At 36.8% G+C, this 24522-nt stretch overlaps 1 protein-coding gene across 1 annotated transcript; it reads right to left on the reverse strand.

The window, feature by feature from the left end:
* Window positions 1-6988: 6988 nt before the first annotated feature.
* On the reverse strand, window positions 6989-23845 carry LOC311088289 (uncharacterized protein). Its single transcript, XM_084122180.1, has 6 exons — window positions 23798-23845; window positions 23533-23589; window positions 16281-16537; window positions 12722-13128; window positions 10641-12628; window positions 6989-8281 (listed from the first exon to the last, which is right to left on the reverse strand). Exons 3-6 carry the CDS (start codon window positions 16336-16338, stop codon window positions 8275-8277), a joined length of 2460 nt encoding a protein of 819 aa, XP_083978306.1. The 5' UTR covers window positions 16339-16537; window positions 23533-23589; window positions 23798-23845; the 3' UTR covers window positions 6989-8274.
* Window positions 23846-24522: the final 677 nt, after the last annotated feature.

The following is a 24522-nucleotide window of genomic DNA, read 5'->3' on the forward strand; positions in this document are numbered from 1 at the left end:
CTCAGACTTTTCAGACACTGAAATCTTCCCTTTAGTTAGCCAAAGTTCATTTCATTGTGTGCCCTTGTCCTGGCTAGAGCTGCATTGTAACTGGTCTGGGTCAGGGAATGGGGTCATAAAACACCTGTCTGCAGGCAGGAACATGTCATAATCACCTATGAAAAAATGCAGTTCTGTTAGGATCAGCATAAGTGTATGTAATACAGTGAGCTTGATATTTAATTGTGGAACTTTCCTTACCACTTTCAAATAATGTGCAGGAATGTGAATCTCTGAAAATTCTTAAGTCATGCACAGATCCTGGCCATTTTGCTTTCACATTTGTGATATGGAAGATTTGTCAACTGCCTTTTTTTTATTTGATATAATATTATTAATCTGGAATATTAAGAATCACAATAGTAATTGGGCTGCACATTTACATTGTGAACCCCCTTTCTGTTCACATAATCCCCTTCATTGAGGCCTTGATGGCAGTCTATGGTCTAGCATAAGCCTGAGTGACATATATACTGTAATCAGCATGGTCATGATTGCATGATCTTCATAAAAAAAAATATATTTAAATAGTCTAATAAATAGTATAGTCTAATAAATAAATAAATAAAAAACTGCTTAAAAAAACTGCTTTACAACTTTGGGTTTTTTTGTTTTTTTCTGTTTTTTAAACCTAAAAGCACCAGGCAAACTCCGAATGACGCAGACGACAGACAGCACTTTCCATCAAGTTCTCCGCATCTCCAATAGTGTAAAGGAAAGAGCCACTCGCAAATAATCTTAGGGTACAGTACAGTTTGTGCTGTAGTTAAAGCCCGACTCCGACAAGTCGAAAATAAATGTGCCTTTCCAACAAATTAATAATGTAAACGACAATCTCACGAGTCACGAGAAAAAAAAAAAAATATATATATCTCAGAAAGTGCATTGTCGCGCTGGACTTCCCGTATCAGCTCCGTTTATGAGCCGCAGTCTAATCCTGTTTACATGAAATAAGATGCTCGCTCACGAGCAGGTTTAAGATTGCGCACCTGTTGCTATGACAGCAAGTCCAGGATGAGCTTCGAAGAACCAAACAATCCAAGATCATGCCAAATCGTCAACAATCAAATCCAGCTAACTGAGTTAGCGACGTACGAAGAACGAGCCCCAGGGCTCGAGCTTTCAGCGTGTTCAGCTCCTCATCTACAGCCAAAGCCCATCACATTCCAGAGATCAGGGATAATGATACTAATAATAATAATAATACTAATAGCCTATCTCTTATTCTATAGATCAAAAACTGTATTATTAACCTACGCCCTTCTACTGAGTGTAAAATTATCTTTAATGTTAACTGTTGATTACCTTTCATCTGAAATTCTTCAATTAGGCTATCTTACTTATTTTCTCTGAATATACTAGTATATTTATTAATATACTCTACATTCCCACAGAGCTGCATCATCCGCGAACAGCGATTTATTTATATTCTTATCTATTGTTGCAAATACGTCATTAATCATAATAATAAACAACAGAGTAATATATAACACTACCCTGAGGAGTTCCATTCTCAATTATTCCTTTCCTTGATATATATCCCCCAATCTTTACTTTAATATTTCTTTCAATTAAAAACTCTTTAATCCAATTATATAATTTTCCATCTATTCCAATTTGATCTAATTTCATCAACAAACCCTCCTTCCATATCATATCATAATCACAGAAAACTGCTATTAGAGTTTCTTTATTCATCAAAGCTTTGCTTATATCTGATTATTATTAATAATTGAGTCCATTGTTCCCTTTCCATGTCTAAAATCATTTTGATATGGGGAAAAAGCATTATTCTCGATCTGTAATCATTTTTTCCATAACTTTACCTAGATGTGATGTTAATGCTATCGGTCTGTAGTTTAAAGGGATACTTGGATCTTTACCTGTTTTTTAATGGGAATTATTACAGCTTCTTTCCATCTCTTAGGTAAAATCCCTTCTTCCCATACCATCCCATAGAATGATTTTAAGAGATTCATCACTTAATCACTTTCAGTTTAGATATGAAGCATTGCGTGGACCTTACTAAACATGATACAGTTCACAAAGACAGTAGCTAATATATTACCCAGACCCACTACATACATAAAAAGGATAGCTCTGTATAGTTCATACATGAAAAAATTTCTGAAAAAGATAATACCGTAATTATCACAGTATTCACACGCACAGATTCCATCACAATTCTCTCCAAAATGCTCACGGTTTAGAAACAAGAGACAAACATTTTTTTAATTGTTGCGCTCTTACCCTTTAGTAATGCTTAATTTCGCAGGCCTATATTAGGCATTTTGTATGACAAAAATGTGCTGTCAAAAATAAAAAGAAATTGGGCCACATTCAGCGTGTTAAGAATTATCTACCCATGCATTTTGTACAGATTCTTACCCTCTAATGATGAAGAAATCATAGTTGTTTAAGTTAAGGCGGCCATCTCAGGCCTAGGTGAAGGGCAGGTTGTAAAGGGCACACAAAATGGCCGTTTGACCCCTTTTGATGTGCTAATTATGAAATTAATTTACGTTAACTGTCTCTTTCTCTGAAATTTCTCAACTGAGAATAATGGTCATTAATAATCACGATTATAATTTTGAGCAAAATAATCGTGATTATCAGTTTCATTATTATCATGCAGTCCCACAACACCCATTCTCCCTCCCCGCTAAAAACAGGTTTCTCTCTCTTTCCAAATTAATATTTAAAGATTTCTAAATAATGCAAAACGTTTTTGTTATTTTGATCACCATAAAGGCCTTAAGCTGAAATGTAGTACCGCATTTCTAGTCATTATGCATAATTGTAACAGTATCTTATGCATTTCCATAAACACCTTTAATTTATGCTTTATTGTATATGCTTAATTTCTTTACATGTGTGCTTTCTGTCTTTTATGTACTAGGGGCTTTGCTGAAACCTCTTCACAGGCACAGACTCAACATCAGAATGATTCTGTAGGATTATGATTTTTAGTTTGCACTCTGATATAAAACACTGGTTGTTGTACAACACAACATTGTGCCTACCTTATTGAAATCAGCCTTTACACTGTCCATTCATTTCTGTTAATGTATATTTAATATTTAAGGGTCATCTGCTGATCCTCCTGAGGCAAAACCTGAGACTACCCCAGCAAGCTCCACCTCTTGACCCAGCTGACTGGCCTTTTGTCTTCTCAGGTGCAATGAGATCTGATTTAGTAAACAGAGGTCCAATGCAACCAAAATCTTTCCCAGAAGAGAAGACGGTAGATCATGTCACCAACACTACTTTTACAGGACTTTGGTAAATGGTGAGCAAATTAGGAGAAGCTGGCTAAGCTATTCACCTAAAAGCAATGCACTCTTCCGCTTTTGCTGTAAATTGTTTTCAGTAAAAGAGTACAACTTAATCTTTAGAATTAAGTTGTACTCGGATTTTGGGCGCATGCGTACACAGCGGCCGGTTTTGTTTGTTTGTTTGTTGTATAACTCGACAAAGTTATCCGGAGTGCCCTTTTATGTCTGATCGCAGTTTTTAACGCATATCTCACGCGTGATAAAGCTCTGCAGCGATCGATTTCCTGACCGGTTAAAATGGAATGGACTCCCATACACAAAAGAAATATATTTTCAGGATATATTTTGGAATATATGCAAATATTTGAAATTGGCCCAATAAATATATTTCATACTTATATTTCACATATTTTTGTTATATTTCCTAATATATTTCAATGTATTTTTTTCTGTATGGGTCCCCAAAAGTGTCAAAAATATATGTGGCATATATTCCAAATACATTGAAATATATTCTGAAATATAACAAAAATATATGAAATATAAGTATGAAATATATTTATTGGGCCAATTTCAAATATTTGCATATATTCCAAAATTTATCCTGAAAATATATTTCAAATATATTTCTTTTGTGTATGGGCTGTTGGATGTGTACTTCTGATGGTGCTGTGGGAAACTTTCCATCTGGCGGAAGCCTCTCAGTCTCAGATTTTATACAGCCGGGACCATCTGTTGAAGTTCGATCAACCAGCGAACTCTAGACCACCTCTAGATCTAACTTTCCCCAATATCATCATATCAATATGTCCTTGTCGGGGGACAAGGAAGCGGGGTAGGAGAGGTGGATTACATGAGCGAGCAAGCCGGCCTCTGTCGCGCGTTCCTTTGCCCTCTATCATCCTTGCAAACATGCAGTCCCTCCGAAACAAGTCTGATGAAGTGCAAGCCCATGTCCGATACTAACATGAATTCAAAGAAGCCTGTATTCTGGCCTTGACAGAGACATGGCTGGGAGAAGCGGACTTGGACGCTGGCATTGCATTGGATGGTTTCGGCGCTCCCTGATGCCCCAAACCTAATTTTAGATGATTTTAATCACTGTTCATTGGATAAAATCTTAAAATATTTTTATAAATACGTGTCCTGCCCAACCAGAATTCTTGATCAGTGTTATGGCTCCATCAAAGCTGCCTACAAATCTGTCCCTCTCCCTCCTCTGGGTTCTGCCGATCACAACTGCGTGCATCTTATACCAGCGTATCGCACTTGCCTTCAGAGGGGGAAAGTGGATACTAGGCAAGTGAAGGTCTGGTCTGAGGAGGCTACGCTTGCCCTGCAAGGCTGCCTGGACTGTACCTTGTGGGAGGAGTTTGTTAAATCTTCACGGGACATAGATGAACTGACTGAAGTGGTCAGCTCATGGGTTGCATATTGTGAGGATACTATAATCCCTAACAAAGTTGTTAAAATATACCCAAATAACAAGCCATGGGAGAGTAAACAACTTAAAGACTTGTTGAAAAAGCAAAAGCTATATTTAGACAAAATAACCCCCAGGAATTACACAGTATTCAAAAGGAGATTAAACGTGAAATCAAAAGGGCTAAATGGGACTATAAACTCAAAGTTGAATACAGACTGAGCATTAATCTCCTAGGCTCAGCATGGGACAGTATTAAATCAATGGTGGGTCTAAATGATAAAACAAAGAAAAAGGGCTTCACCTCAGACATATCACTGGCCCATGAACTAAACATATTTTATTCAAGATTTGATAAACATGATTTTAGCAACAAAATCTTTACTGTCCCTGTCCCAATCAGCTGTCTGTTTCTCTGTACAAAGTGTTGTGAACATCTTTAAACACTGCAAAGCCAAAACAGGTCCGGGTCCAGACAACATTGGTAGTCGTGTTCTTTCTTGTTGTGCGGAACAGCTAGGCCCCATTTTTAATTATATTTTTAATCAATCATTGTCCCAACAGAAGGTCCCTGACTTATGGAAACAGTCAACTATAGTCCCTGTTGCAAAGAATAGCCACCCAAAGACTTTAAATGATTACAAACCCAGAGCCCTTACGTCACTTGTGATGAAGTCCTTTGAAAAGTTGATCAAAAGAGAACTGACATTTAGGACGAAATAAACGAAATAAAATGTGAAATTAGCTGATGATACGGTTACTGAACAACGAGGAAACTTCACACGGTCCGGTTATTGACCACTTTGTAACATGGTGTCAGGAAGCCTTTCTTGAACTGAATGTTTTAAAGACTAAGGACATGTGCATTGATTTTAGGCATAATGTCATAAACACTCTAAAAACTAGTATAAATGGTCAGGAAATAGAGGTTGCTAGAGATTATAAGTAGCCTATTTAGGATCTATTATTGATGATAAGTTGTGTTTCGAGCCAAATACTAGTTTGCTTTGCAAGAAAAGCCAGCAGCGCTTGTATTGCCTTAGGAAGCTGGCCAAGTTTAATGTGGACAAGACTCTGATGACTCTTTTCTATAGGTCCTTTGTTGAGTCACTTGTCACCTTTTCCCTAATCTGTTGGTACGGGTCCATTACTGTAAAACAAAAAAACTCCCTTTCCAGGTTAATTAAGGTGAGCAGCTGCATTACAGGTGCTAAACAGAAAGGGTTGGAGGAACTTTATCAGCAGCAGATGCAAAGAAGGGCTAAATCTATCCTGTCAGATAGTTCTCATCCCTTACAGGCTGAAATTCAGATGTCAGATGTAGTCCTTCTGGACTACGCTTTAAACTCCCAAAATTCAGAACCAACAGATATAAACATTCTTTTGTACCTGCAGCCATTCTGCTTCTTAACTCTACAAAGTACCATAGATAACCTATCGAGATACTATTTATTGATTATTTTTTATTTTATTTAATTATGCCTGCAAGGTAGGCAATTCTGTATTGTGTGTAGGACTGTGTGATTTGTATTCTTTTTGTATACTATCTGCTGCACAACAAATTGCCCCATTGGGAGACAATAAAGTAACTTGACTTAATCAGAAGTGGATTAAATGCACCATCCCCTTTAAACACCCACGAGAACTCACCTGAACACATCAAACATCTGGCAGCATGGAAGGAGTTAGAGATGCGTCTGGAAAAGGGGGAAACAGTAGACGTGCAGGAAATGTCACTTCTGGAGTTTGAGAAGAGGCGCTGGAGGGAGATTCTTACCCGCTTAGTGGCCATAATCCAGTCCCTTTCACGCATTGAGAGGGTCAAGTGACACACTGTCTCAGCCAAACGAAGGTCACTTTATAAAAGAGCTGGAACTCTTAGCTAAGTTTGATCCTGTAATGCAGCAACATATTGCAAGGGCACAACGTGCAGCTGGCAAGCAACCGAAGACCTTTCAGAATGAGCTAATTGCAGCAAGTGTTTTGACCCTTTGTCTGGCAAAGACTACGATTGTGGATTTTCCAATGAAGCTGCGCTTGGATCTTACTAAAGTCTCAGAGCGATCCGTGACGCGCTCCCCTCCCAGTCTAGGGGTCGGAGGAGAGGTAACAAAGGAAAAGAAAGTATGATAACGTAGAGATGTAGAAATATGTGCAGAACACACTTCAGCCTCAGTCTCAGAGTGAAAACATAACACAACTTTAAGGAAAAGGAAAAGTATTTATTTCCTTCATATATCAAAAAGGCTTAACAAAAGATGGGAATAAATCTTCAGGAGAGAGTAAGGCCTAAAATAATAAACAGAAAATAAGCAACAACACAAACTTCCCTGAGCTTCCTCTCTAACCAGAAACTGGAGAAAAAATATATATGTACAAAATAAAAATACAGACTCTTCCTACATTTCCCAGATAACCATAATCAAGTGAACAGAGCTAATAAGAAGTTACACAATACATTTTAATTACCAACAGAAAATGAAGTAAATGCCTGCTTTCACAATATCTTTTAGTTATCCACAGGTAAAGTCAACACTAAAATTATCTAATATGTTCCAGGTCCCTCACAAGGATAAACTGGCAAGCCAACTAACCGTTGTTGGCACACAGCAAATGAGCGTAGGTCATCACACACACTCAACACACACTTTTTTTTCTTTTTTTTTTACATTTTGACAAAAACAGAATTAAAGACAATTATGACAAAAATCAGTCAAGGCAAACACAAAGACAATAACATTTTATCAGAAAAAATACACACAGAAAATATCAGAATCCTAAGCAAACAGAATATTAATATGCACTGTAAGTCAATCAACCAAAGGCTAGATTTAAGGTAACTAATTAGCAGGTAGGTCAGTAGAACAGTAATGTGAAGCAGTAGTAGTTATTTGGGACTCTGATCACAGGAGATTACAGCGGTTTCTTCTCTTCTCTAGTTCATCTTGAAGGAATTCACACTGTTCTTGCAGTAACTCATATCCATCATGTTCTTCCTCCAGCTTAAAATCTGCTCCTTATACATTTCCTCTGCTTTAGTTCTGGCATCATATTTCTCCCGAATCCTGTATAATTACATTTCTTACCATGTTGTTTTCTCTCTTTGAAGATCTGCCATCATCTTCTTCATTTGTTCTCTCTCACTCTTTTGTTGCTGAACTGAGCGGCTCTTGGACTAAAGATCTTCTTTATCAGATCTACTGTGTCCATCTCCTCTCTTGTAAATCTTCCCAAACTCAACACAATGATGAACACATGAGGTCCAGGTGACAACATGGAAATACATTTCAATATTTATTTTAATGCTTGATCATTCGTCAGTGTCGTGTCAAAGAGACCTGGAGTATCAACAACAGTTACTGGTCGACCATCAACTTCACCAACTCTCTTTTCACAAACGGTCGTGAATCTGAATCTAGTCTTAATTCACTGACAAACTCATCTCTTCCCAGAATACTGTTTCCTGTTGCACTCTTCCCATTTCCTGTCTTCCCGATCAGAGCAATCCTCAGACACTCCTGATCATCTTGTTGATCTTCAGCACCTGAAAATAACAGCGGTAGAAAGAAAACTTAGTGAAATGAAGCTCAAACTTTAATATTGTTATGTTGGATTGTAGAAGTTGCAGCTGAATGCTAATTGATTATAAAAAAATAAAAATAAAAACATCTTAAAGGGATTGTTCACCCAAAAATGAAAATTCTATCATTGTTTACTCAACCTCAAGTTGTTCCAAACCTGTATGAGTTTCTTTGTTCTGCTGAACACAAACAAAGATATTTGGAAGAATGTTTGTAACCAAACAGATCTCGGTCCCCATTGACTACCAAAGTATATTTTTTTTCCTACTATGGAAGTCAATGGGGACCGAGATCTGTTGATTACAAACATTCTTCCAAATATCTTCCTTTGTGTTTAGCAGAACATAGAAACTCATACAGGTTTGGAACAACTTGAGGGTGAGTAAATGATGACAGAATTTTCATTTTTGAGTGAACTATCCCTTTAAGTCACTTGCAATAATAATACTGGCTAAACCGACTGTCTGCTAGCCGTCTCACGTCACCAAGGTCAGATAAATCCCATCACATAGAGCCTCTTTCACCTAGATATCATCACATAGAGACTATGTCTGTTCCCCGAATTATGACTAAACCCATCTAAGGTTAAAATGTAATTGTTGTTCAACAAATAAAAAACAGACATAATACGAATGAACAAATGTTAAAGCTTGGGTTGCTGAATATTCGATCCCTTACTTCAAAAGCACTTATTGTTAATGATATGATTACAGACTATAACCTAGATGTGCTGTGTTTTACAGAAACCTGGCTAAAACCAGACAATTACATTACTTTAAATGAGTCCACCCCGCAAGATTACTGTTATAAACATGAGCCTCGTCTGAAAGGCAAAGGGGGAGATGTTGCTGTAATTTATAGTAATATCTACAGAATAACTGAGAAGTCTTGTTTTAAATATAATTCTTTTGAAGTGTTGGTGCTTAATGTAACACTATCTAGTGTAAATGATAAATCACGCTTGACATTTGTGCTGGCTACTGTATACAGGCCACCAGGGCACCATACAGACTTTATCAAAGAATTTGCTGACTTTCTATCAGAGTTAGTATTGGCTCCAGATAAAGTACTAATTGTTGGTGATTTTAATATACATGTAGATAACGAAAAATACGCATTGGTTTTGGCATTTAAAGACATTCTGAACTCTATTGGATTTAGACAACACGTGTCAGGACCTACTCATTGTCGTAATCATACTCTAGATCTAATATTATCACATGGAATAAATGTTGATGCCGTTGAAATTCTGCAGCAGAGCGATGACATCTCAGATCATTATCTAGTCTCGTGTAAACTTCATTTAGCCAAGGCTGCAAAGCCGACTCCGTGTTACAAATATGTTAGACCTATCACTTCTGCCACTAAAGATTGCTTTATCAATAATCTTCCTGATCAGTTTCATCATCTCAGCATCCCAGATAGCTTAGAAGAACTAGATATTGCAACATAAACTTTTAACTCTCTCTTTTCCAGCACTTTAGACACAGTTGCTCCGTTGCGCTTAAAGAAGATTAAAGAAAATAGTCCAACGGCGTGGTACAACGAGCACACTCGGCCCTTAAGAGAGCAGCCAGAGGAATGAAGCGCAACTGGAAGAAAACAAAACTAGAGGTATTTCGCATTTTGTGGAAAGAGAGCTCGATTGCATACAAAGAGGCTTTAAAAGCTGCTAGATCTGCTTATTTTTCAAACCTATTAGTGACACTCCTCTTCCGCCGGATCCAGGCTGTATCCAGAGCCGATGAAGTACCTGCGCCTGGACGCAACGACAACGCAGTACTGAAGTGTCAACCAGTCTCTCCGTTTCTGAAGTGAGGTTGACCCCGGCCGTATCCAGATCAGATGGTGGATCTGCACCTGGACCCAACCATGACGCATCCCTGAAGTGCCAGCCTCATAAGCCCTGTGAAGGCCTCATCGACACGACCAATCTGACTTCTGAACTGTAACGCTCCCTGGATCATAATCATACACTGTTCGCTCGTTGGCCAGAGGAGAACTGGCCCCCGACTGAGTCTGGGTTCTCCCGAAAAAAAATTTCTCCATTCTGTCCCTGATGGAGTTTTGGTTCCTTGCCACTGTTGCCTTGGCTTTTGGCTTGCTTAGTCAACGATATTATTGATCTGCTTATTTAGGGTGGACAATGATGCAATTTTCTTCTAGAAACAAACTTTGTTGTATTATTTTAATTTTATCAATGTGAAGCTGCTTTGATACAATCTGTATTGTAAAAAGCGCTATATAAATAAAGGTGACTTGACTTGACTAACTTACACAGAAGAGACTTTGTTGCTCAGCACATGAAAATAAACTACTTACCGTGATCTCAGACTGTGTTTAAGTGGTTTCTCCACTGCATGGATCTTCATGTGTAGCTTTAGGTGACGTTTAATAGAGAAACTTTTCCCACACTGATCACACATGTGCGGCTTCTCTCCAGTGTGGATCTTCTCATGTGTTTTCAGATTTGCTGACAGACTGAATCTCTTGTCACAGTGTGAACACTTGTAAGGTTGTTCTCCAGTGTGGATCCTCTTATGTCTTTTCAGATTTGCTGAATGACTGAATCTCTTGTCACAGTGTGAACACTTGTAAGGTTGTTCTCCAGTGTGGATCCTCTCATGTGTTTTCAGATTTGCCAACAGCCTGAATCTCTTGTCACAGTGTGAACACTTGTAAGGTTGTTCTCCAGTGTGGATCATCTCATGTGATTTCAGAAATGATGACTCACTGAATCTCTTGTAACAGTGAAAACACATGTAAGGTTGTTCTCCAGTGTGGATCCTCTCATGTCTTTTCAGAGATGATGACTGACTGAATCTCTTGTCGCAGTGTGAACACTTGTAAGGTTTCTCTCCAGTGTGGATCCTCTCATGTGTTTTCAGATGTACTGGCTGACTGAATCTCTTGTCACAGTGTGAACACTTGTAAGGTTTCTCTCTGCTGTGGAACATCTCATGTGTTTTCAGATCTCCTGATCGACTGAATCTCTTGTCACAGTGTGAACACTTAAACGGTTTCTCTCCGGTGTGGATCCTCATGTGAACATCAAGAGATGGTTTGTATTTGAAATTGTTTCCACATTGATGGCATACATGCGGCTTCTCTCCAGTGTGAACTCTCATGTGTAGCTTCAAGAGATGTTTAATAGAGAAACTCTTTCCACACTGATCACACGTGTGCGGCTTCTCTCCAGTGTGAATCATCTCATGTTTTTTCAGATTTGCTGAATGACTGAATCTCTTGTCACAGTGTGAACACTTGTAAGGTTTTTCTCCAGTGTGGATCCTCTCATGTGATTTCAGATGTGCTGATCGACTGAATCTCTTGTCACATTGATCACACTTAAACGGCTTCTCTCCAGTGTGAACTCTAATGTGTTTCTTCAGGTCACTTTTAATAGAGAAACTCTTCTCACACTGATCACACGTGTGCGGCTTCTCTCCAGTGTGGATCATCTCATGTCTTTTCAGAGGTAGCAACTGACTGAATCTCTTGTCACAGTGTGAACACTTGTAAGGTTGTTCTCCAGAGTGGATCCTCTCATGTGTTTTCAGAGCTGATGAGTGACGGAATCTCTTGTCACAGTGTGAACACTTGTAAGGTTGTTCTCCAGTGTGGATCCTCTCGTGTCTTTTCAGATGTCCTGGCTGACTGAATCTCTTGTCACAGTGTGAACACTTGTAAGGTTTTTCTCCAGTGTGGATCATCTCATGTTTTTTCAGAGATGATGAGTGACTGCATCTCTTGTCGCAGTGTGAACACTTGTAAGGTTTTTCTCCAGTGTGAATTCTCTGGTGCAGTTTTAAACTGCCTGCTGTAGTAAAAGTCTTCTCACACTCAAAGCACATGTACTCCCTCACAACAGAGTGAATTTTCTGATGTCTTTGTAGATATAGCAGCAGTGAAAAACTCTTTCCACACACAGAACATGAATGTGGCTTCTCCTTCATATGAGCTCTCAGGTGTGTCTTCAGCTCTGATGCACTAAGAAATGTTTTGCTGCACTGGTCGCATGAGAATGGCTTCACTCCGGTGTGGATCCTCATGTGACGCACAAGATTTGGTTTGCATGTGAAACTCTTTCCACACTGATCACATGTGAACGGCTTCTCTCCAGTGTGGATCCTCATGTGAATCTCAAGACTTCCTTTGCTTGTGAAACTCTTTCCACACTGAGAGCAGGTGAAAGATTTCTTGGCTCTTCTTTTCTTTAAAAATGTCTTTTTAGTCTTTGAGCGACTCAAATGTTTTCCTCCAGGTTGGACATGATGTTCCTCCTCCACTTCACTCAGTTCTTCACTCTCCTCCTCCACTTCACTCAGTTCTTCACCCTCCACCTTCACTTCACTCAGTTCTTCACTCTCCTCCTCCACTTCACTCAGTTCTTCACCCTCCACCTTCACTTCACTCAGTTCTTCACTCTCCTCCTTCACTTCACTCAGTTCTTCACTCTCCTCCTCCACTTCACTCAGTTCTTCACTCTCCTCCTTCACTTCACTCAGTTCTTCACTCTCCTCCTCCACTTCACTCAGTTCTTCACCCTCCACCTTCACTTCACTCAGTTCTTCACTCTCCTCCTTCACTTCACTCAGTTCTTCACTCTCCTCCTTCACTTCACTCAGTTCTTCACTCTCCTCCTCCACTTCACTCAGTTCTTCACTCTCCTCCTCCACTTCACTCAGTTCTTCACTCTCCTCCTCCACTTCACTCAGTTCTTCACTCTCCACCTTCACTTCACTCAGTTCTTCACTCTCCTCCTTCACTTCACTCAGTTCTTCACTCTCCTCACTCTCTTCCATTAGGCCTGACATGAAAAAAAATTACATTTAATTTTCAGTACATCAAAATAATTCAAAGAGAAATATAAAGTGAAAGGACATGAAAGTGAGCCCTGATGTAATGGTAGAAAGTAGACAACTGCTAAAATATTATGATAATTTGATGCCTTTTTATAAATTGATTATATGTCCTTGAAACTTTCCATGAATGAGGTAAATTATCTCATTAACATCAAAATATACAATACTGCCATATTTCGACACCAACTTTGAGAATTATATTTTACTAAAAACGTTTTATTGATGGCCGTTCACTCTAGACTTTTCCTTGCACTGACTTCCATTCATGCGCCTGTGAAAGTGGGACACCAGAAACACAAGCTCAAGTGAATTACCCTGTGAGAAATAACAAACGTTTAGCATTCAAGTGGAGTGGATTGTTTTTAAATTTTAGAATTATTATTATTTGTTATATGTTGAACTTATGTTTGTAAAAAGCTGTCACAGAATGTGACGTCATTTTCACGGCCGTTGCAGTGTCAGTAGAAACTTCACACGCTCAAAGTGTAGAGAGGCCGCGGCTTTAATTAGCTTTAAATTAACTATTTTTATTAGCATTACCAGTGTCCTACATGTTTCACTCAACCCTGTTACTCCTGACATGATTTTACTCTTTTTAAAACAGAGTATTTCTTAAAACTGTGACACTCAGGAAGTGACATCATCTGGCCTCTTTCTGGAGCATGATGAGAAGACAAGAAGACAATAAAATAATCTCAATCCATTGTCTCAGTTTTTACACAAACTGTAGCATTGACTGTTTTCATCAACCCTGTTACCAAAGTTACTCTAAAGCCCTATTGGCTCGGGATAAGTATGACCTGGTGACCTCTAGTCATTTGTAATAATTGCGGAGGTTGTCCATGATCTTAATCCCGCGCGAATCGGCCATGTCTGTAATTGTAAATTTTTTAAGTAAAAATTCCCGCACAATTGTGAATTGGCAGGGTCGTATATTATTGTTTTCAAGGTTTTTGTTTCATGTGCGCTTTATCCATCTTTCGCGAAGAATAAAGGCTGCGTTGGGGTGTTTTGGGTGCTGGGTCATATAGATATACACCATACAACTATAACATTTGCAGAAATAAAATCTTCAGAAGAGCAACAAAAAGAATGATTAGATGGAGATGGATGACATGTATATCAGCAGGCGGTAAGGAACATTCTTCTGTTTATGATATATCATACAGCTAGACCTTTAACGACAAGACATTTCCAAGCAATAGCCTATTGACATCATATCCGAGAGAAGTCAGTAAATTCAAGTAAAATCACAGGCTTTGTTTATCCTGTGTGAATGCACCACACAAAATGCAGATGTGGCAGGGGGTCATTTCTAAATCACACGAGGTCCCCAGATAATACTAATCCAGTGCGAATAGGGCTTAAGGTGGAGCGCAACTGGAAAAAAACAAAATTAGAGGTATTTCGCATTTCATGGAAAGAGAGCTTGATTGCATACAGAGAGGCCTTAAAAGCTGCTAGATCTGATCATTTTTCAAACCTATTAGAAGAAAATAAACAAAACCCTAGATATTTATTTGAAACAGTGGCTAAACTAACAAAAAATAAATCTTCAAGCCCAGAAGTTTCCAAGCAACACAGCAGTAATGACTTTATGAACTTCTTTACTAACGAGATTGATAATATCAGGGAGAAAATTATAACTATGCAACCGTATTAACCGTATAACTGAGCTCCCTATTAAACATCGCATCAATTTTAAAATATTGCTGATTACTTACAAAGCACTAAATGGTTTAGCTCCGCAGTGCTTGAGCGAGCTCTTAACGCATTATAGTCCTTCACGTCTATTGCGATCTCAAAACTCCGGCCAGTTGATAATACCTAGAATATCTAAATCGACTGCTGGCGGTAGATCCTTCTCAAATTTAGCACCAAAACTTTGGAACAGTCTTCCTAACATTGTCCGGGAAGCAGACACACTCTGTCAGTTCAAAGCTAGATTAAAGACACATCTCTTTGACATAGCATTCACATAATACATTATAGACTTCTATAATTAAATTTTAGGCTGCATAGATTAGGTCAGCTGGAACCGGGAACACTTCCCATAAATCCTGATGTACTCGTTACATCATGAGAAGAATGGCATCTACGCTAATTTTAGTGTCTTTGTTTATCCCGAGGTTTAGGAAGGACCTTCGCCTGGACCCGATGACAACGCAATGCTGAAGTGCCAACTAGTCTCTCCCTATGGAGGATCCCTTTACCACTCTACAGATAAAGCGTTGTCGGGAAATTCGTTTTGCGTACCTACCCCGAAGTGACAAAATAAAATAAAAGTCTGTATCAAAAAAGGAAAGACCAGTACTTTGTTTAGGCTTTGTTTGTAGGGAATTCCAAACCTGCGCACATATATTCAAACACACATAACTATAGAACCCGTTCTTAATGCGCATGTGAACGCCATCAGCGTTTCTCACAGGTTCGCGTTTAAAGTCTGTGTAGAGAGAATGGTGTCGTCTTAGCGGCCCCTAATTTAATAACAAATGATCGTTGCGACGGAAGCGAATCATTTAAATCTAACTTTAGCTGGAAAATAACTTTATTAAAGAACCGCTATAAAGCCAAAACAATCTCTGTTACCTTAAATTATACGTTTATCTCTGTAAAGCTGCTTTGAAACAATCTACATTGTTAAAAGCGCTATATAAATAAAGATTTAATAATTTTTATTGCTAACCCATAACATTATTCTGCTCCTTCATTACTTAAGAAGAATCTCTATAACTATGAATAACTTGTATGATATTTGACAAATACTACTTTATCAGTAACTTGGTGTTTACTGACTATCCCTAAAAAAAAAAAAGAGTAAACTATGTTGAAAATGACTACAATTCTGGTAACTTTGTTGCAAATTGGGAACCAGATATAAAATAAATGTAAAATAAAAACAGTTAAAATAGTATTTAGCTTGATCTGATGTTGACAATCAATATAAAAGTGTCTCAAACCTCCCTTTACTGACCATTTGTTGAAAATCTGTAACCATTTCATAGTGTAACTGTTTATCTAAATGAGATGAAGTGCTTGAATGTTTCTAACATGAATGTTCTTCAGCATCATGAATGAATGAGGAATAAACACCAACTTCTGTGTTCTTCAGGATCTTCAGTGTGTTTCATTCTGCAGGGTTCTGGATCACTCATGTTCTCTCGGTCCTCTTTAATGAACTCAGTCTTGGCAGATTTCAGCTCTTCCTGACGCTCTGATGCTCGTCTTCACTCGTAGCTGATGGGAATTTACAGCATTTATTGAAGAATTACTGTGGGAGGAGCTTCACTGATGATGTATTGCAACATGGGAGGAGCTTCACTGATAATGTATTCCAGTGTGGGAGGAGCCAATCTGCCAAAATCAAAAATATCAATTACTGAGTGAGTTTGTTTTTATAATAAATGACACTAGGCATTTATGTCTGTCTATCTATTCATCGTACAGTAACTGATCTCAATTCATTAATTATTTTTAATAATTTTTATTGCTAACCCATAACATTATTCTGCTCCTTCATTAACATACAGGTATCTAGAAATATAGAAAATAATTTAAATCATTTAAATTCTTCCAAATATAAATAGTGGTAAGAAAAACAGCTAAAAACATAAACACAATAATAAATGTATATAGTAGCCAACAAATACCCTCAGTCTGCTGACACCAATGAAATGAGCTTTAAGTGACAATTTACAGGAGATCTGAAGACATCAGCATAATAAATGAGGTGAAAACAGGAACTATTGTCATGAAATAAAGAGTGTTTTCAGCAGATCTGTTAATATTGATGAGCCTCAGACTATCAACACTCATTCAACAAGCCATTCAGGATCATCAGCAGATCATCTCACTTTATTCTGAGTGTTTGCTGTTAGAAACACATTATTTGAGTCAGATAGATGATAAAAGCCTATAAAACTGCTCTACCGAAAGAAAATACTGTTATTTCTCACACTATGACATGGATAAAACATCAACAACACAAACACAATCACTAATGACACTCATCTTCATCAACCACTACAGAGAAATAATTACAGCAGCATAATGTCCAAATTAATCTAAATATAGCGAGTTTGATCTTACAATAACTACATTAATCACTATAAAGTAGATCATTAAAATAATATTTTATATGCGCAGAAACTGGGTGCCATTTGGGTCTGCAACGTTTGATGAGATGCATAAGGCACAAAAATGTCCCAAAATGTGTTTACAAAGCTTAAAGTTATTCATCCAAGTGTTCTTGTTGACATGATATATGATTAAAAAAAATACTATTTTTAAAGAATTACATACTATGTTTAATAATATTTTCTTAGTACATAGCCAATTTCACATGTCCGTGTTGACCAACATGACATTTGCATCTAAGATATTTTTTGAGTATTTAGTAAGATATTTTTTTTTAACTTTATATTTTCTAAAGTTATGTATTTTTTTGAAAAATTATATGCGTTTCCCTTTTCACATAAGATATATTTTATTCAAAATAAACCTTAATTTTTGTAAATATTTTGTTATTTGTCTCTCAGTTTGACTTGCCACCCCGTCACACTAACTTTTGTTGTATCTAATGTACTGTAGCTTTAAATGACATCACAAAGAAGAAGTGACATCATTGGAGCCAAAAGCAGCCAAGTACTGACATTCCTCTGACTATGTTGTCAGCATGGGCGAAGAGGATTCATTTAGCCTGGCAGAAGAGGAGTTCCCAGCTCTGCCTGCTACTCCAAGCAAGCCACCAGCTGCTAAAAAAAAGGCCAGTGATAATACGAGTGTTGATATTTCCTCTCAGCTGGCGAACATAATAACGCAGCTGATTAACTGCCGCTCTGACGCGATAGAGCGAAAGATCTCCGACCTGAGAGAAAAAGTGGATGCTGTGTCGTTTGATTTAAAGACTGTCACAGCAAAGGTGGTGTGCTTGGAGCGGCGCGTGGATCAAATTGAACAGCCAGTTAACAAAATGGAGAGAAGAATGGATGATCTAGAAACCTACATGAGACGGCGCAACCTGAAGATCATAGGCATTCCAGAGGCAGCTGATGAAAATATTCGTCTAGAAGTCATCAAGATTTGTCGAGCTGTTCTTCCCAGCGAAAGTGATAAGCTTCCAGGTGCCATTGATGTTGTTCACCGTCTCGGGAGTGCGCAACAGAGTAGCGGTAGGCCTAGAGCAACTATACTACAGTTTTCCACGCGCTCCTATAGAGATGCAGTTTGGAAGGCTGCCAAAAGCTCCTCGTATTTGTGGGACAAGGGTTTGCAGTTCAGAGAGGACTTTTCCAAAGGAGATCGCGAGAAAAGGATCAAGTTGTGGCCGGAAGTTCAAAAAGCTCGAGCGGCTGGGAAAACTGCTTACTTTGTTGGAGGTACAGCCTTTGTACAAGGGCAAGGTGAAATTCTCCTCACGGTCGACTGAGTTGGGAAATAATGCTGTTGAAGACATGTGGGCTTCTGTTGAAGAGTTGAAGACAAGACGCGTGTTTGCGTGATCTTGTATATCTGCACTTTTACTGTCAGTTGTTGAAGCAAGATTTTATTTTTTATTTTATTTTTATTGAAGAGATGCTTATTTGCACGAAATACAAGTCTTTATGGTGCTACATTATGTGGTTGGCCTTTTGCCAACTTTATTTTAATATACTGACTGTTATAAGAGGTTACAAGTTGTTTTGTTGTTTCAGAGTTAACTTTGTTGTTTATGTCATTTTCCATTATATCTTTGAATGCCAGGGGTTTAAGGGATAACGTTAAGCGTAAGGCTTTGTTTTTGTTCACTAAGAGATTTAATAATGACTTTGTATTTTTTCAAGAATCTCACTCTATTGCTTCTGATGTTAACTTTTGGAGATCACAAAGGGGTAGTGATATTTGGCTGTCTCATGGAACAGAACACTCAGCAGGGGTTTCTTGCCTGAAAAATAACTATAGAGGTGAGGTTTTGCATTCGGATAGTGATGAAAATGGCCACTTTATATGCTTAATTATAAAATGTTTTAGTGTAATTTTTATAGTAGTTCATATCTATGGATATAATTGTAAATCTGATAATGACCAGTTATTATGTCCGTTGGAGGAAAGACTTACACATTGGTTATCCAAATTTCCTGATTCTTATTTAATTATAGGGGGTGATTTCAATGTTGTTGTAAATGAGTCAATAGATAGGTGGCCTCCAAGACGACCTTCAAATTTAAATACAGATTTGAAACTGTTTATGGACAGATTTCATTTGATTGATATATGGAGAGAGAAAAATGTAGATGATATTGTGTATACTTGGAGTAACAAGGATGGCAGTAGATGTTCTAGGATTGATTTTTGGCTTGTACCATTTTGATGGGAACAATATTTTGGTTAATGTTTTGCCCACACCATTAACTGACCATAAGGCCATATTAATTACAATTAATATTTCTCCAAACACAAATTGTAACAAGTATAATTCATACTGGAAAATGAATAGTTCTTTGCTTAAATTAAGTGCAGTTAAACAGGAATTGGAAAAACTCATTAATTATTATTGGATTAAAGCTAAAAAGGAAGGGTTGTTTAGTCATAATTGGGAATTATTAAAATTTGAAATTGGAAAATATTTGAGGAAGTATAGTAGCACATTAGTTAAATCACAACGTCTTGTGGAAGAGAAAGTTGTTAGTGAAATCTTAGCTATTTCTAACATTTCTGCGGTGGACCTGGTAGAAGGACAGAGACTGCGTCTAACAGAGCTGCAAAATGAGCTTGATAATATGTACAAAATGCGAGCACAAGGTGCTTTTATTCGATCAAGGCAAAAGTGGTTAGAGCATGGAGAGCAATGTCTGCTTATTTTTTTAATCTTGAAAAGTCGAGGGCTAAACTAAATTCTGTTTCTAAAATGAATATTAATGGCTCTATTACAGATAATGTTGACGCAATTTCTAGCTTTTGCTATGATTATTATTCTAAATTATATACTTCTAAATTCAGTGAGCATAATATGACTTGTTTTTGTAAACAACTTAAGAATGTTAAAACAATTACTGAGGAGGACCAAAAATTATGTGATTTTCCAATAACTATTACGGAAATTAAGCAAGCTATTGAACGTTTAAAATGTAATAAATCACCCGGTAATGATGGAATTACTGCGGAGTTCTATAAGCAGTTTTCTGAGATTCTTGCCCCGTTTCTTTTTGAAGTATACTCTGAAAGCTTACAGTGCTCACAGCTTCCTACAACTATGACACAAGGTATAATTTGTTTGATTCCTAAGCCAAAGAAAGATTTGTTGCTTATTGATAATTGGAGGCCCATTAGTTTGTTGAATAACGACTATAAAATATTTGCTCAGATATTTGCCCAAAGATTCAAATTAGTATTAGATTCCATTATTGATGAAAATCAATCTGGGTTTATGAGAAACCGTCATATATGTAACAATATTAGACTTATTATTGATCTTATTGATTATTCTGACCTTATAAAAGATGATAGCTTTATACTTTTTTTTTTTTAGACTTTTTAAAAGCCTTTGATTCTGTTGAGCATCCTTTTATTTTCTACTGTTTAGAACCCTTTGGGTTTGGGGCTTATTTCTGTAATGCCATGAAAACTCTTTATGCTGGGGGAAATAGTTCTGTGAAATTAAATAATGGCACTACTCAAAGATTTGATTTGGAAAGAGGAGTTAGGCAAGGCTGCCCAGTTTCTGTTTACCTTTTTCTTATTGTTGCTCAGGTGTTTTGTCACTTCATTAAATCATCCAATTTAAAAGGAATTCAAGTTGAAGAGAGAAGTGTCCTGATAAGTCAGTTGGCTGATGACACGGCTCTTTTCCTGAATAATGTTGGTCAAATTCAGTCAGCTGTCAAGATCATTGACATTTTTTCTAGTGCCTCAGGTCTTTGCCTTAATTTACAAAAATGTGAATTATTTGCTTTAAAAGGTTGCCATTCCAGAACTATTTGTAATATCCCTGTAAAGGATGCACCAACTTATTTGGGTATGGTTATTACTAAAAATGAGCAGGAGAGAATCCCACAAAATTTCGTCCCGGTGATTAAAAAAGTAAAGAATAGATTTAATATTTGGTTGCAGAGGGACTTGTCTCTCAAAGGGCGTGTTCTGTTGGCTAAAGCAGAAGGTATTTCTAGGCTTACTTATGTAGCTTCCTCAATACACTCGGATAATAAAATAAATAAGATAATCGTCAAATTATGATGAATTTTTTGTGGAAAAACCGTATACACTATATTAGAAAATCTGTAATTGTTAATTCATATAAAAATGGTGGGCTTGATTATTTAGATTTTTCTATTTTAAATAACACTTTCAAAATTAACTGGTTAAAATATTTTCTAAAAAACACTGATTCTGTGTGGAATATAATTTCTAAATCGGTTTTTGACAAACTTGGTGGTCTTCCATTTTTGCTTATGTGTGATTACAGAATCGAGAAACTTCCAGTTAAACTGGCAGCTTTTCATAGGCAAGCACTTTTGGCTTGAAGTTAATTTACAAGCATAATTTTTCTCCACATCATTATTACATCTGGAATAATGGTAATATTTTGTACAAACATAAGAGTATATTTTTGAAAACTATTTTTGAGGGCATTCTTGTGGTTGGACAGTTGCTGAATTATCAGGGGTATTTAATGACTTATGATGAGTTTCTTTCATACTTCAACTTCCCTGTTTCCCCTAAAGAATTTGCCTCTGTAATTGGTGCTATCTCTTCAGGTGTTGTCTCTTTATGTAGAGGTATTTCATACTCTAAACGTATGTCTTTATTGCATCTAGCTGATACGATTTGTGGTAAAGTTTGTTTTTCGACAAGCAAAAATAATAAGGCTATACGTTCCCTTTTTCAAAAAGAGCTAAGTCAGTAAACCATATGTCCTTTCCTATTGGTCAAGGTTTATTGGAAATATTAATTGGAATAAGGTCTGGTTGTTACCTAATAAATATATTATTACAAATAAGGTCAAGGAAATGTAATTTAAGATACTGCATAAATTTTACCCTGCTAAACATTTTCTATCCAAATTTAACAAAGACATAGATGTAAATTGTTCCTTTTGTTTTTTGCAACCAGAAACTGTACCTTATATATTTTTTGGCACTGTCAATACACCAAAAGGTTGTGGTGGGAAGTTTCTAAATTTATAAATAACAAATTGGGATGTAATTTTCTTTTGCTTTACGAACATGTAATATTTGTTTTTTTTTTTCCCATATGAAAAGAGTCTGGAAAAGGAAGCATATATTATTAATCTTTTGATTATTTTAGTTAAGTTTCATATTCATCGGTGTAAATTTACTAATCAGAAACCTTTTTTTTCTGTGCTATTGAAAGAATTAGAAAATTATATGGTTTCCATTAAGGACAGTACAAATAAAAAAGCTGTTAAAACCATGTATTTGTTGAATACTTTTCAGATTTTGTGAAATGTCAAAGCCTTTTATTGTCTGTTTGGTCTATTTAGTGTTGTTTTCATTCAATTTTTGTATTGTGTATTTGTGTATCTTTAACCCTGGCATTTTTATTTTTATTTATTTATGTACTTTTTTTGTATTTTTTATTTATTTGTTTTTGTCTTTGTTCATGTTCCGTAACTGTTGTTCTTGCAATAAAAAAAAATAAATAAAAAAAACTGACATTCCTCTACATTCTTTATTTGCTGATTTGTCATGTTCGGCGGGTTAAAGTAATCATCGTGCTAAATAGAGAGCAAAAGCAATGATATTTCAGAAAGAATGTGTGTATGCTGTGAGGAACTGGACCACATGGGAGATCTGCGGCCATTTTGGGCTGAAATTGACCACCCTGTAACATGTGTTATTGTGACGTGGTGGTAAGAGATGTGCAGGGTGGGGTTTTTTCTGTAATTTTTTTTTTTTTTCAAATCATTTGTTTTCTGTTAACTAAACCCTGTTTTGTTCATTCACTCACTCACTTATTACTCACTATCTCTTTCACTCACCACACAGAAATTAGTTGCATGTGCTCCATTAAATCTCCAATTTTAATGTTTCCCTCCCCCAGTTTTATAAAGTTTAAAACAAGCATGTCATATAGAGAAACCCTTTGTCCACACCACCCCGTCACAGTCAACCATCAGTTACCACCCCGTCACGGGGCCATTTTGTTAAAAATGTATGCAAAAGAAATGAAGTTTTACATAAATTAATGTTAAATGATGTTGAATGATGTTCTTGTTGTGTGAACAAATCAAATAAATGTAACTTTATTTGTATTTTATAAGTGCATTTGTTTTTTTCAGTGCAAAAAATGAGGCCATTGAAATGTTGAATTCATATTATTTCAAGATAAAAAACTAAGACATTCATGCTTACCCTCCAGCAGAATCTTTCGTTGTCCTTGGTCTTGCAAGATATACTATAACGCTCTGTCTATTACATATAGAACTGTCTTTGTAAGCTGAAGTAAAACTGAACAGTGTTTGTCTTTATAGAATAAAAATTTATTTGAACAAAAGATAAAAATACTATGATTAATATTTGTAGCGAATCATCAAGAGGTTACAGGTTATAATACTTCAGCTTATGCAATCTCGACAGGGCAGTCCTGTATGAGTGGAGAATCACACAGGCTGTTTACCTTAAAGCAGTTCCAGCAATAGATGTAAAGAATAACTTGTCCTCATCCGAGCTATTCAAGCTAAGATAATACAGCAGAGCAATATCAGCAAAAAAGAGTTTCAGTTAATAAACTGAACTGGAGGAGAGAGCTGATTTCTCCCCAGGGATGCACACGACACCAGAATCAAAAATGCAACAACTGACAGTCAAAAAAGCAGTCATATTTAAAAAAGAACAGGGTTACATTGTTCCTGCAGTTTCTTGTTTTTTTTTTTGTTTTTTTTTCCAGAGGAACTAAATCATGTGACCTCAGCCTTCTATTGCCCAAGGCAAGTGGGATTCTGGTGCCCACATTGTCCCCCATATATGGGCATTCTTCCCTCCTTTCCGTCCTCTCTGTAAGTGTGTGCGTGTGTATGTATCTGGAAGTGTATTTGTAGGTTCATAATACACTGAAAAAAATTTGGAGTAGGATTTACTTCAAAAAAGCTAGGAAACTTTTTTCACTCAGAAAATGCTAGTAAATTTACAAAGATTTGCCAAGTAAAAACCTAAACATATTCATCAGTAGCTTTAATTAGAAATCTTTAAGTTAAATTTACTTGGAATATGGAATTAAGTAAACTTTACTTAACCTAGTTAAGTGAAAGTAACACAGAAAATAAGCAATTTTAACTTGGCTAGTAAAAGGTTGATTAATATCGATTTAGTTGAAATTTCCTTTGCATTACATTTCACTCAAAC

This window comes from Abramis brama (assembly GCF_963993115.1).
Source record: "Abramis brama genome assembly, chromosome: 1".
NCBI classification, from domain to species: domain Eukaryota; kingdom Metazoa; phylum Chordata; class Actinopteri; order Cypriniformes; family Leuciscidae; genus Abramis; species Abramis brama.

Excerpts from the sequence above, each read along its gene's own strand:
- LOC311088289 (XM_084122180.1), bottom strand. The coding sequence starts at position 16,338 with ATGAGTGATCCAGAACCCTGCAGAATGAAACACACTGAAGATCCTGAA. Across the intron at positions 13,129-16,280 it reads AGATCCTGAAGAACACAGAA|GCCTAATGGAAGAGAGTGAG; the intron begins GTTGGTGTTTAT and ends TTTTCATGTCAG. Across the intron at positions 12,629-12,721 it reads AAGAACTGAGTGAAGTGAAG|GAGAGTGAAGAACTGAGTGA; the intron begins GTGGAGGGTGAA and ends GAAGTGGAGGAG.